General features: G+C 45.7%; 1 protein-coding gene and 1 long non-coding RNA gene across 8 annotated transcripts in view; one reads left to right on the forward strand and one right to left on the reverse strand.

Annotated features, from left to right (window-relative positions):
• Positions 1-704: 704 nt before the first annotated feature.
• Positions 705-14,025, reverse strand: part of HOPX (HOP homeobox) — a 32,348-nt gene continuing 19,027 nt past the window's right edge. For 2 of the 4 annotated variants that reach the window (XM_012441139.2, XM_012441141.3), the window contains exons 2-3: positions 8,834-8,989; positions 705-1,497 (exon numbers count right to left, since the gene is read on the reverse strand). In XM_012441139.2, the coding sequence (XP_012296562.2) occupies positions 1,420-1,497; positions 8,834-8,977 (222 nt within the window). In that variant the 5' untranslated portion in view covers positions 8,978-8,989 and the 3' untranslated portion in view covers positions 705-1,419. Of the gene's footprint in view, positions 1,498-8,833; positions 8,990-9,317; positions 9,502-9,566; positions 9,590-14,025 lie in introns of those variants that run through there. The other 2 variants (XM_021670336.2, XM_012441140.2) reach the window with 2 other exon arrangements.
• On the forward strand, positions 9,207-11,789 carry LOC105709279 (uncharacterized). 4 transcript variants are annotated; one of them, XR_010339083.1, is made up of 3 exons: positions 9,207-9,288; positions 9,637-11,426; positions 11,576-11,789. It is a non-coding gene; the product is annotated as an uncharacterized LOC105709279 (long non-coding RNA). The 4 variants fall into 4 exon arrangements; XR_002478477.2 differs by lacking the exon at positions 9,207-9,288 and having other exon boundaries at positions 9,301-10,637; positions 11,265-11,426; XR_001105487.3 differs by lacking the exon at positions 9,207-9,288 and having other exon boundaries at positions 9,301-9,783; positions 10,459-11,426.

Genomic DNA, 14,025 nt, shown 5'->3' on the forward strand with positions numbered 1-14,025 from the left:
TATTTGGGTGCTGTAACAAAATATCTTAGACTGGGTAATTTGTAAACAACATAAATTTATTGCTCATGGTTCTGGAGGCTGGGAAGTCCAGGATCAAGGCACCAGCAGACTATGGTGAACCCTCAAGTTGGTGAGGGCCCATTCCTCCCAGGTGCCTTCTATGTATCCTCCCATGACAGAAGGGCAAACAAGCTTGCTCAGGCCTCTTTTATAAGGCAATAATCCCATTCATAAGGGTGAAGTCCTCGTGACCTAGTCACCTCCCAAGAGCCCCACCTCCTAATATCATCACCTTAGGGATTTAGGGATAAAGCCTCAACATATGACTAGTGCGGGGGTATGATGGGGGGCACATTCAGGCTATAGCAGACATCTAGTGTGCTATGATAGTAAATGGATGCAAATTGACTGTAGAGTTTGCTAGAACAGCGCTGCTCCAACTTCCATGTGCACATAAACCGCTTGAGGACCTTGTTACAAATGTAGCTTCTGATTCACTGGGGCTGGAATGGGGTTTGAGGTTCTGCGTTTCTCACCAGCTTGAAGCTAATACTGATGAGGCTGGTCTTGGACCACACTTTGAGTAGCAAATATTTAGAAAATGGCAGCTCTTCTGGTCAGTCAGCTCCCACCACGTAGGAGCTATTTTGTTTCTCTTTGATATGTTTCTTATTTGGTTAAAAACCTGTAGAGGACTCACTCAGTGCATCTTCAACAAAAAGTTAAGTTTTTATTTAGAATATCATTTTAGAGACAAAAAGCAGTTCACTTTATTTAGCAAAATTAATTTAACCAGTGCATTTAAATACAGTAAGTTCAAGATCTTTGGTGGATTTTTTTCCTAGATGCTTGCTTTTTTGCCAGTTGGAGTTTCTGTCTTCAAGCCTAACTGGGTTCTCTCCAAGTTAATGCAGCTATATTCCAAAGAAGTGTTTTATGAAATTTGAATACTCAAACACCTCATCTGTATTCTCACTCAACCATCATTGTATTAGACAAAACATAAGGAAACAACTTAGGGAAGTAGGTTCAGAAGGAAATATGTTCCCTTCTCCCTCATATTATCTTTTCAACAGTTGCCTGGATTGCTCTAAATGGGTTATGCAAGCAAATTGTTACTGGGAGGTGATGGTCAACAGCAAACTTAGATGGTTTTCACACCATCTGTCATCATGACCCAAAGGGAAATGCAAGCCACACCACTTTTCCAGCCAAGCCACTGCTTTACTCAAAAGATACACGTAGCTTCTTATTGTTATTTTCTTTTCTAGAAAAAAATACAACACTGTGTTAAATAGCAGGACAGCTAGCAATGAAACATACAGTGCTACACTGAAAAACCACAGCAGCTTGGTTAAGCGGAGGAGAGAAACGGCGGATGGTCTTCATGGAGTGAAGCTGTCAATGCCGGCCATCTCCTTAGTCTGTGACGGATCTGCACTCTGAGGGCAGGCCTTCTGACTGCCGCCACTCGGCCAGGCGCTTGTTAAACCATTTCTGGAAGAGAGAAATGAGCAAAAATATTTATCACATACAGAAAAACTGAAATACCCATTCTCTTTCTAAAAGGTAGTCTCTGTGGCACAAGTGGTGAGGAGAGAATGAAGGAATGAGTCCATAGGGATGGTTTGCACTGTGACACTAACCTTTCCTGTCTCAGGACCTTTGTGCATGCTATTTCCTATGTTTAGAATGCTCTCTTTATTCTTTATCTGATGATTTCCCTGCCATCCTCACACCTCAGCTTAAGCAGGCCCTTCTCAATGAAGCCTTCCCTGACCACTCTATCTGAAGGGGGTTCCCCACTCATCTCCTTACTTCCCAATTTAGTACTTTGTTACTTGCACAGAACTTTAAGAATATGCCACGGTTTACTTATGGATTCGCTTGTTTTTAATCTATATTCCCTTCTAGAATGTAAGATCCATGAAATCAGAGACTGTATTCATCTTATCACCATTGCATCCTTAGCCCCTAGTACAAAGGTTTAAGAGTTAGACATTAATCAATATTGGCTGAATAAATAAAAGAAGTTAAAGCATCTTCTTAATGCCCCAGATAGATCTCTATGGCTGCTATATTTCATCAATGTGTGTTCATCTCACCAAAGGCCTTCCTCACTGGTAGCAGTTAGTAAGAATGTGTTGAATAAGAGTAATGGGTAACTGAGCACTGCACAAGTTCAGAGCACTCCCTGGGGGATGCATGGATTAGGTCAGCCTCATCTATCCTGCCCCAGGACCACTGAGCAGTGTGAGAAGCTAAAGTGGGCCTCCCGCTTTACTCAGAATCTCTCAGCTCTGTATGGGGACCCAAATATTCACACCTCATTGAAGTGGCCAGGGACGTACAGAAGGTCCCAGATGGGATGTTTCTAGACACAGTATCATGTGAGGCCCAGATTACGTCTATATGTTGTAAGGCAGTGTGGTATACTCTTGAGAAGTCAATGGCTGCCTTTATCTTGCTAACTGGGGTGGTACAGAGCTCCCCAAAGAGGACAGTAGGAGAACCATGCTGGGGATAGGGCCGGGGTCTGGACCAGGTTTTCCAAGAGGAAACTGGGAATAAAAAACAAAACAAAACAACTTTGAAGCGAGACTACTGAGGAAACAGAAGCAGCAAGCATTGACCTCCATGGGAGAGGACGAGGAGAGAGCTCTATGGAACGTCAGCACCTCCCGCAAGCCCCGTTCTCCTGTGCTTCCCAACCATTCACATGTCATGGGGTACCTTGAGAAGGATGAGATTTGTGTGTCACTGGTGTGTAGGCAGTGATCCCTCCCCTCCCCCTGCCAGGGCTCTGCAGCCCTGGGCCCTGCCCACAGGGAGCTCTAGGGTAACTAATTGGCTATGAGAACTTGAGGAAGTCCCTAAAAATAGAGCACCACTCATCTGTAAATAAAAGGTAAACCTAGGGGGTTTCTACTGTCCCTTCTGGTTCTTCTATAATTCATCTGTTCTAGGGGTAAGCAGACCAGGAACAGGAAGGATGCAGAAAGATCACAGCTATGAGATGCCAGATCTGGGATGTGCTGATGGAGATGAGATGGTAGGAAACCTCTAGAGGGCTCCCCACATAGCATGGGCTGATGCCTGTCCAGATACTCTGAATGAACAGGATGGGCTCTAGGAAGTGGAAAGAGAATTCACCACAAGCCCAAGATCAGAAGAAAGAGTAAGAACCACAGGGGGAGAAGGAGCAAGTCCTAGAGGAGAGCTGTCGAGCTTGAATGGGGGTGAGGCTCTGCAGGGCTGTTTTGGGCTCCACATCAATGCTAAGCTGGCTAAACAGCATGGGACTACACCTATACCTCACCCACCTGTACAGCAGAGTTTACACACTGAAATGCCTTACACAGTTGTCAAGATCTTATATACCTTTACACTGGGGTGGCAGCAGAGAAAAGTAATCTAAAGCCAAGGACAGCAGAGTATCATGGGGCCCTTTGAGGGCTGTTTTCTGGATACCATACTTTGCTCCTAGTGATCGTTAACCTTCATGAGAAGAGAGAACTTATGTAACTTTGGCATCTTCAACAGAAATTCTACTGCCAAGCGTGGGCCCATTTTCTTCTGTAACCTGTGTGTGTGTGTATTTAGCTAACTCTGGATTCTGGTATGAGAGCAGCAAGGCTGCAGTTTCATTAATGAGACAGCTCTGAGGGGTTTCAAGGATACAAGGTCTGATTAAATAGGATTTCCAGTTACTAGAGCTGAATAAATGGCAGCCTTGTAAAGACTGACTAATTAAAATCTGGAGGAGGAAAATCTCACTTTCTATCAGATTTCATTTAAGACAAAATGGTTGAGCTGGGTCTCATTTAAAAGAGCCACCCACATCTTTACACTATGTAATGAAGCAGAATATTGATGGGCTGTTGTGAAAATAACTTCAGCAGTTACCACATTTGTGGTTTTGTGAGTTGATACCCAAATGCTTAACAAATTGAGCCCTAGCATTGGGGGATGGAAGGAGGTTCAAGAAAAGCTTAACTATTTTTTGAAGATGCATATTTTAAATTAAGTATATATGTAATAATTTAGCAAAACCAGTTGCAGTCCAGCAGAAATCATTAAATACATTGCTTGCTTTTTTTCCCCTTTAGAGCTGTACCTGATCACATCTCACTCACATCAGTGCTAATTTTCCACCTGGCTTTATCCTTCTCTTCTTTGTTTCAGTCATCCACTGGGAAAGACATTCATCTCTTGCTTACTTATAAATGAATGCCCTCATTACCCTTGCCCATGGATGGAGATTTATTTACTCGGAGTAAACAGATGATAATTAGACACTGTGATGGGAAGGGGCTTGGGCAAAGGAACATTGTCCCTGTCCTTTTCTCTAGTAACTAACATTTCATTCTTTTCACGTAGAGACCTTTAGAGGTCTTTATTCCTCTGATAAAACATCCAGTGACTAAAACCACTGGGTTCTGGGAACAAGGTCAGGACATCAAGAGGAGATAAAAATACTTGGAGACCTCCCTAAGAACCAATTCCAGTTACATTGTGCTTGAATTGAAGAGAGAGAGAGAGAGAGAAGAGAATAGAATACACCAAGTCATCCCAGCCTCCCAGGGGGCTGAGGAAGGAGCTTTCCCTGCCTTTTCTAACATTGACTTCAAAATAAAAGACATAGGGCTGGGATTCTGTAAGTTTTCATCTAATTTAAATGTAGGAGATATTTAGATAACTGTCATAAGAAAAACCCATTCTAACATCCCAGTAAATGCAACTTAGAAAGTTATTTCAATTACAGCACCCTTCACTTTACTTTGAGTTCTTATAGGTACCACCTCCAACACCACAGATAATTCTGTCCTGCAGTGGGACAGTTATAAAGAGGTCAGCAAAGCTCCCAAGACAGAGAATGTTTCAACTTCTTAGTCCCACTTGTCCCTGCCCAAGTATCAGCCCTGTGAATCAGTTGTAGTAACTATCTTGCGAGAGCACTGGGCAGCTCAGGCTTATTTTTCTTGTACTGAAGTATTACTTGTTCTAGGAAAGTTAAGAATATGATCCCATTTTTGGAGGTGGGTGGTGCTGGGTGGGATAGGGACTCAGGCATGTGAAACAAATGTTAGTTTGGCTTTGGTGACCCTTTCCCATGGAAAGGGGCAAGACTAGTAAGAACAGAGGGGAGGCTGGGAGTGGTGGCTCAGGCCTGTAATCCCAGCACTTTGGGAGGCCAAGGCAAGAGGATTGCTTGAGCTCAGGAGTTCGCAACCAGCTCAGACAACATAGTGAGGCCCCATCTCTACAAAAATTTTAAAAATCAGCCAGGCATGGTGGTAGTACATGCCCGTAGTCCCAGCTGCTTGGGAGGCTGAGATAGAGGGATTGTCTGAGGCTGGGAGGTCGAGGCTGAGGTGAGCCATGGTCATGCGACTGTACTGGTCATGCCAGCCTGAATGACAGAGTGAGACACTGTCTCAAAAAAAGGAAAAAAGAAAAGAAAAGAAAGAAACAGGCAAAGTGTCAATACCAGACACTACTTATATGTAGGCCCAGCAGGCCCTGGCCTTCGTGGAGTTATTTAAAGGGCCCTTACAAGACCTGCTATAAACAAAAATAATTTTAATGGCTGAAAGTTCATCATTGAGCATATGTCTCGAGAAGACACTTTCTTTTTGTAATATTTTTAAATGTTTAATATTTTTATTTTTATTTACTTATTTTGAGACAGGTTCTCCCTCTGTCACCCAGGCTGGGTAGTGCAGTGGCAAGATCATAGCTCACAGCAGCCTTGAACTCCTGGGCTCAAGGGTTTCTCCTACCTTAATCTCCAGAGTAGCTGGGACTACAGGCATGCACCACCACACCTGGCTGATTTTTTAATTTTTAATTTTTTTTTTTTTTTTTTTTTTAGAGATAGTCAGGGTCTTGCCATGTTGCCCAGGCTGGTCTCAAACTCCTCACCTCAAGCAGTCCTCCTGCCTCAGCCTCTCAAAGTGCTGGGATTACAGGTGTGAGCCACCACATCCAGCCAGCCAGACACTTTCTTTTTCTTAGAAGATACTCTAAATATATAAATGTTGTTTGAGAAGATGAAAGAAGAAATCATTCTCATTCACCAGTGCCCATGGGGTAGTGGGATGGGAGGGGAAAGAATGGGAAATTGAAAGAGGAGACCCAATCCAGTAAGGGCAGAGAGGCAGGCTGTGGTTCCTAGGAAGTCTCTTTCCCTGAGCTTGCTAAGTGCTGCCTGTCTCTAAGCTCTGGGGTTCTAGATGCTCTCCTGCAGGTTGAGGCAGGAAGACAGAGGCAGAGGCCAAGCTGTGGTCGCTGTAGGGAGGAAGGAGGTGTTGGTTCTGTGGCAGGAAGAGGAAGCCAGGGGCCCTGCTAAGAGGCTGACTCACCCTACATCCACTCATTTTGGGGCTGGGTCTACAATTTGTTTTTTTGAGGATGGCAGAAGAGGGGAAATGGGAGAAAGACTGCCTGAGAGGGCAGAAGGACCTGCTATGTAGAGATCTGAATTGACTGAGCTCAGTCACAGAAAAAAATGCAGGTGCCCTTGCCTTCCTCTTACCCCTGACCAGATTTTATTTCAATTCTCTAATGTCAGGTAAATTTCAAGGAAAGGTTGAATATAGCCTGGGAGGGCTGTTGCTTAATGCAGAGGAAAGATAGCACCAAGTGAGTTGCCAGGTCTTTCCTCCTGCTCTGTCTAGTGATTTCTATTCTTCCTTAGTGGAGAGAGCATAGCATGGTGGTTTAGAGTCTGGGCTTCAAATTCTGGTCCTGCTGCCTTCTAGCTGCTGTCTTGGGCAAGTATATTTAATCCTTCTATGCCTCAGTTCCCTCATCTGGACAAGTGGGCTAATAGTATCTACCCTCACAGTATTGTTGTGACAAATAAATGATTTACTACTTGGACAGTGCCTGGAAAAATGCCTGGCAAGTATTAGCCATTACAAAGGTCAATGTAATTATGCTGCTTTATAGGTAAGGCGACTGATGGCAATTTGCCAGGGACAATCGGGCTGAGAAGGGGTTGGACTTCCTGTTGGTGGTATGCCTGCAATATTTCACAGCCTTGTTTTTAAAAGATAAGTTGCCGGCCGGGCGCAGTGGCTCAAGCCTGTAATCCCAGCACTTTGGGAGGCCGAGGCGGGTGGATCACGAGGTCAAGACATCGAGACCATCCTGGTCAACATTGTGAAACCCCGTCTCTACTAATACAAAAAAATTAGCTGGGCATGGTGGCGCGTGCCTGTAATCCCAGCTACTCAGGAAGCTGAGGCAGGAGAATTGCCTGAACCCAGGAGGCGGAGGTTGCAGTGAGCCGAGATCGCGCCATTGTACTCCAGCCTGGGTAACGAGAGCGAAACTCCGTCTCAAAAAAAAAAAAAAAAAAAAAAAAAAAAAAAAAAAAAAAAAAAAAAAAAAAAGATAAGTTGCCTCTGTGATCACTCCTCTTTTCTAAGCATAGCGTGGGATTTCAAATGATAAAATTTCAGCAGGCTGCCTTCCCAAGGGATGCCAAGAAACATGAGCTGTTAGACTTGGGTTACAGTAAATCACCTTCCATTAAGTTCTGGTTCTGGTTGGTCAGACAGCTGTTCCATTTGCTAAAAATAGATATTTTTGCCTTTCTATCTGACCTGCAAATGACAGGATCATCTATGGACAGACTCTCCAAAGTGTGCCTCTGGCTTGATTAGTAAAAATAATTTTGGACTTGGGGTCCCGCGTCTTGGTTGTAGGGTCTATTGGATCCATTACAAGCTTCTAAACCTCAACTGAGCATGGCTCATGGTGATAGGACAAGTGCCTGATGCTCTGGTATATAAACGGGAAAAATAAGAACGTCTCTGCTTTAGAGTTGAGATTAGAGGTGTGAAGTGCTTTGGGGCCAAACAGGAGAAATGCTAGATCAGGTCCAAGAAGTCTATCATGCATAAAGGAGTGTCTTTCCATGACCAAAGGGAAGAGAATTCAGAGTTTAGACAGCGTTTGAGAAGTCAGCTAACGGCTCCAGCATTGCACCTGTGGTTAACAACCACAGGCAGTGTCGCATTCTTTACCTGGCATTTTGGGGGACAATATGGGAGCATTAAAAATAGAGATAAATCAATGAATGCACTTAGGGGGACACTGGCAGCCGCTCCCATCAGCTGTAATGTCAGCTATCTGCCGTCTTATAAAACTCCAGGAAAGGCCTCTAAACCTTAGAGCCGGGGATTTTTTTTTTTTTTTTAAATCGTAACTAAATCTCCCTGGCTTCGTGCAGTGTGAGTTCTGCAGATCCGGGGACGCTGCAGTGTGATGTGGTGGAGAGAGCGTGCTTCTCGGCTCCTGCCGTCCTGACGGCGCCCTCCCGCCCGGCCTCCTCGTTCGCCAAAACCAGAGGACTGAATTTACGCCTAGCTGGTCTCTGGGGTGCCTTCCAGCTCTGACATTCCCGCCTAGAATAGATCTTCCCGGAGGCTTCGCAGGCAGACCAGAGTGGGCAGAGCCGGGAAAGCGAGACAGGGACAGGCGAGAGACGCTGACCCCGACCCAGAGGGGGAGAAAGCGTGTATCCCGTATCCCGGGCTGCCGGGGACAGGCAAGGACCGGCGACTGCGGGGTTTCTACGCAGCTGCCGGGGAACCGCGGCTGGCTGGGGGTGGCGGGGAGACTGGGCGCCCATGGGAGCGGGGAAGCTGGGAGGCGCTGGGGGGAGCCATGCAGGGTCCGGGCCGCAGGGATGTGGGCCGAAGCGATGGGAGATCGCAGGGAGGGCAGCCCGGCGGGAGGGGCGGACGACCGGGACCCCCCGGCCGCGAGACGGCCCAGCCCGGGCAGGGGTCGGGCGCGCCGGGCGCGTGCGGGGACGCACCTTGGTCTCCTCCTCGGAAAGGCCGGCCTCGGCCGCGATGAGGCACAGCGTGGTGGGGTCCGGGCGCTTGTGGACCTTGTTGAAGTTGTACTCCAGGATCTCCACTTGGTCCTCCGTGAGGTCGTTCGCCGTCTCCGCCGACATGGTCCCTGCGCGCTGCGGGGCGGGGAGAAGTGGCGGTGGTGAGCGAGGCGGCGGGCGGGACGCAGAGAAGGGAGGCGGTCGCGGCACCACCCGGGCAGCCCCAGCCCCGGCCGCCCCCTCCGGCGGTGCCACGGCCGCGCGAATCCCCGGTGGCTGCAGGCTGAGGGGGGCTTACAGCTGCCCCCACCCGGGCCTCCCTCCCGGGACCGAGCGATGCTGCGGGCTGACGGCCGAGCCTCGCGTGCGGTGCCTCCCGCGCCCCCCGGGGACTCCTTGCAGCAACTCCCCCTGGATATCGGCCTGCGACCTCGGTGAGGAAGATGACTCCGCGCGCCCTCACCTCCCTCCAGCTCTAAGGAAGGAGTGAAAGAGGCACAGGGGTGATTTTGAGAAATCGCCTTAAAAACTTCCTCCCGAAAGGGGGACATCCCCTGGGGACAGAATTGACAGATCGCGAGGGTGGTGGGTTCTCCCGAGTCCGCGACTAGCCGGGCCCGGTACGCGGGCTTGTGCCTGTGCAGTGGGTTGGCGGTTTGGGGCCCTCTCCAGGCAGGGCTGCACACCCCACCCTTCCTCCAAAAAAAGTTACCCGCAAGACAAGTTACTTCTCAAAGTTGGGGAGATGGAGGAGGTGCTTTTAATGTCTTTCCATTTTACAGAGCTGGAGATAGGTCCGCAGAGAAGTGATTTAAGGTGGGGAATTGAGCCACAGGAGAAATTTCCACCTCGGGGGCCTTCACGGGTCACTCAGCTCTCTGCGACCTCCTCCTTCAATCCTCCGCCCCTGCTCTTTCTAACTATACTTAGTGAGTCCCCGCTATTCCACAATTTATGGCAAAAAGCCTGCTTCACTGACTGCTCCCGGATGGGAGGACTTGCAGGATGGAGTCAAAACCCATTGAGGAGGATCCAGTCAACCGTCTTTTATAATTTCAGACTTCCCTTGCGATTGTACGAAAATGTACTGTAAAGTCAGGAAAATGGGCCCATCGCAAGCTTCAAGATCTCTAGTATCTCCTTACTTTAGAGCCAAACATTACTCTAGCAAATTTGAAGCAACATGACTTCCTGCTGTGTTCTCTGAATTGGTCTCTGAATTGGGACCAAAAACTTAAAATTTTAAAAATTTGTAGATGTAACGCCCCCGTCCAGCTCCTCCTCCTAATTTAAGACGCGGGAAGGTGTAGAAAGTTGGAGTCTTCAAGATATTCTTGGCCGTGGGTTTGACACACTTGTCAGGGCTTGACTGCTGGTTACAGTAAAAGACAAGCGCAAGTGTGGGAATTACGTTGGTTTGTTGTTTTAACAAACAATTGCAAAATCATCCAGCACAATCCTGAGTAGGTTGTGATATGGTTTGTGCCTGGGTTGAGCCACATTTCACTGATGGGCCAGGAGAATGTACCCAATGCTGTTATAACCTTCTCCACTGTGACCTGCATTTTCTACTTCCTAAATAAATGTCTTTACTTCTCCTCTAGGTCACTTTGAAGGGGCCTTGAGGCACAACAGGAAGTCATTCTACCGTGAGAGTCTGGCTCAAGCCACTTGCCAAGCCACCATAAAATCCCATGTTTTTAGGGGATTCTATGCTTTCCCACCTAAAAATCTGTAGCACTGATTCCTGTCGCGGTGCTGAGGCAGGAGAGGGTCAGACCAGGTCAGAAGCACTTCCTCTTCTTTATGCACCCATTGCCCCTTCCTTTGACACACACCTTCAGAGCTGGGAAGAACCTTGGAAATTACCTCCTCCAGTCCTCTTTTCTAACATTCCAGGAAAATGAGCTTAGGAAAACTAACTTTCTGAATATTGCCCAGTTAGAGACCTGTGCTCTGCTAGACCCTTCTCAGCAGGGCAGTCTGTCTTTAGTGTGGTAGGAAAAACCAGGAGGGCAGTAATCATAATGCAGGCAGGAGTTCCTTGCCATTTTGAATGGGCATGGACTGCCCTAGTAGGACACCAAGTCTAGCCAAAGTTGCCCATGGAAACCACCCACCACTGCTTGCTTTGCTTGAAAGAACACAAGGGCTGGGAGACAGCTGCCTCCGATTTTACTTCTGGCCTTAGAAAGGTTCCAGTTAACTTCACTTAACATAGTTGTGCTGGCTCTTCCAGGAAAATTTTGGCTTTTTCTTTGTAGAATCCTCAGTCCTTCAGAAATATTAGATTTCTAAACCGACTATTCTGCATATACATCCCCCTCTTTTTTGGTTATTTAATTTCTATTATAAAACACAAGGGCTGCTACTGGTCTTACGTTTAATTTAGTACATTTTCTTTTATTAGATTTCTATGGCTTCCTGTTACAGGAGTTTGTGTGAGATTTTGTGGGGAGGTCCGGGTTGACTTTGAAGAACTCGTTGGGTTAGTTGGCTGAGAACCATTGGCCTTGGTTGGCTGCCAAGGAGACGCGTGGGAGGACCATTTGAAAGCGCCTACTTCTCCAAGGTACACCAAACAAACCTGATTTCTAGAAACAGAGGTGGAATATCTCTACAGTCAAACGTATCTGTTATTCGTCTGTAAACCGCTCAGCCCTTTGCTTGACAAATGTTTGCTGTTACTTCGTTTCTTCTCTCACTCTGTCTCTCTTAAAGGAGAAGCTATAAATCAAACTGCCTGAGTAAACTTGGCCTTACAAAGCTTCTCAACGATTTCCAGCAAGACAACAGTCAAGAAGTTTCTCTGAAGATAGTCTAAACAATTTCAGATTAAAAGAACTAAAAATACTTTAAAGCTACTCAAATGTTAATCTTAGCACAAATTTTATTGTTGTGGCTCTTCATATCTCATTAAACATTCAAAGAGTAATTTGTCCTGTGGTTGTATTTTTCCTTTGTGGTTGGGGGAAGACATTGCATAAGCATTTCCAAGAGGTTAAATGCAAACTGCTGGCTTTTTTCTAAATTCCAATGCCTGGGATACACAGTTGTGTCAAGCTGATGGCTCTATTTTGTCCCCTAATCCTATAATCATTTATTTTTTAAAATATCTACCTATATAAACTAGCTCACAAAAAGCACTATCAACTGGGAATCTTTGGTTACCTATGTAGTAACCGAAACATTGCCTTGGGCTCACATTTGTCATCTTATCTTGCCTCTTCCAGCCATTCTGACCCCTTTGTAATAGCACTAATATCAAACCAAGAGAAAAATGTTATCGGTGGCAGATTCTCCCCATAAATCCCGAGTCCTGTGGTAAGTTGGCCAAAAGGGAAACAAGCAGGTGGATTATTCTTTAGCCTGTATTTCTTTTATGTTCACTGTGAACTTTCTGGAAGCGATGGGCTCTTGAAACATTCTGTATTTTCCTAAGTAAGAAAAATGATGTGTGGCCAGTTCCACAAGAGAACTGGTGGGTCTTGGGAAGGGGTGGGGGTTTTCCCCTTCGTCACTCATTCAGTTACTCTGAAGTGGGTAGGAGGGGGCATCACTCAGGCTATCAAGGCCCCCCAGAAATTGAAAAATTGAAAAACAGAAGTGGAATATTGATCTGCCTCTCCAGGCTGTCACAAGAGCTGGAGAGAGAGACAGAGAATTGTTCTTTTAAGTATAAACTTGGTGATTGGTATCCTTAACCTAACAGCAGTGTTCTCAAGCCTGAATGGGCTTCGGAATTACCTGTGGAAATGTCTAAGCCCATCATAGACCTCTTGAACCAGAACTGCATTTTAGAAACCTAGCACAGGAGTGGCACAAAAAGTATTTCAGCTTTTAAAAGATTTGCAATTTAATCATTAAAATTAATCATACAACCAGGCGCGGTGGCTCACGCCTGTAATCCCAGCACTCTGGGAGGCCGAGGCGGGTGGATCAAGAAGTCAAGAGATCGAGACCATCCTGATGAACATGGTGAAACCCCGTCTCTACTAAAAATACAAAAAATTAGCTGGGTATGGTGGCGCATGCCTGTAATCCCAGCTACTCGAGAGGCTGAGGCAGGAGAATTGCCTGAACCCAGGAGGCGGAGGTTGCGGTGAGCCGAGATCATGCCATTGCACTCCAGCCTGGGTAACAAGAGCGAAACTCCGTCTCCAAAAAAAAAAAAAAAAAAAAAAAAAAAAAAAAAAAAATCAATCATACATATTCTTATACCTTATACCTGCTGTAATGCTGTATATCATCTTAACATTTAAGTAGATGGTAGGTTGAAGTTGTTTTAAAAGAATAAGCTTTTAGAAGTAGATATTGGAGGCTGGATGTGGTGGCTCATGCGTGTAATCCCAGCACTTTGGGAGGCCGAGGCGGGAGGATCACCTGAGGTTGGGATTTTGAGACCAGCCTGACCAACATGGAGAAACCCCATCTCTATTAAAAATACAAAATTAGTGGGGCATGGTAATACATGCCTCTAATCCCATCTACTCGGGAGGCTGAGGCAGGAGAATCGCTTGAGACCAGGAAGCGGAGGTTGTGGTGAGCCAAGATCGTTCCATTGCACTCCAGCCTGGGCAACAAGAGCAAAACTCCATCTCAAAAAAAAAAAAAAAAAAAAAAAAAGAAGTAGATATTGGAGTGACTAATTTAAACCTAATGCTATTAATCTTTTGTATATGTGGTCAGAAATGGGGAAATGCCTTTAAAATTATAAATTAGCAAAAGAAAACAGATATTCACCTATGCTTTCAAAAGTTCAGAAATGAAATAAAACACTTTTAAAAACCTTTCAGAAAAATGCATTCGTGTGTTGAGATCAGAGTTTAAGAAAGCAAATCATCAGAAGGAAAACTCCTTCCACTTCATCACGCGTATTTCAAGTAAATGACTTAGAAGCCAGAAATCACAATGGAAAAGATTTGGCAATCTTAAGTGTGATTGTGCTCCTCTAATTCCTTAAGTTTCCCAATGAGAGAAATGCTAAAATTTAAATTATTATTTATGCACAAAACATATTTAATAGAACTTAGAACTGAACATTACTCTGAATACATCCCAAATACGTAGCATCACTGCTACTTTATGGAAACAAGATCCCAAATCTAAATAGGAAAATGCATTTTAAAATGCTATATTGATTTCAATTTTGCATATTTTAGAAAACCGGA

The sequence above is a fragment of the Aotus nancymaae genome, unplaced genomic scaffold, assembly GCF_030222135.1.
Source record: "Aotus nancymaae isolate 86718 unplaced genomic scaffold, 86718_ANA_hifiasm-v0.15.2.pri h1tg000006l, whole genome shotgun sequence".
Lineage (NCBI taxonomy): Eukaryota > Metazoa > Chordata > Mammalia > Primates > Aotidae > Aotus > Aotus nancymaae.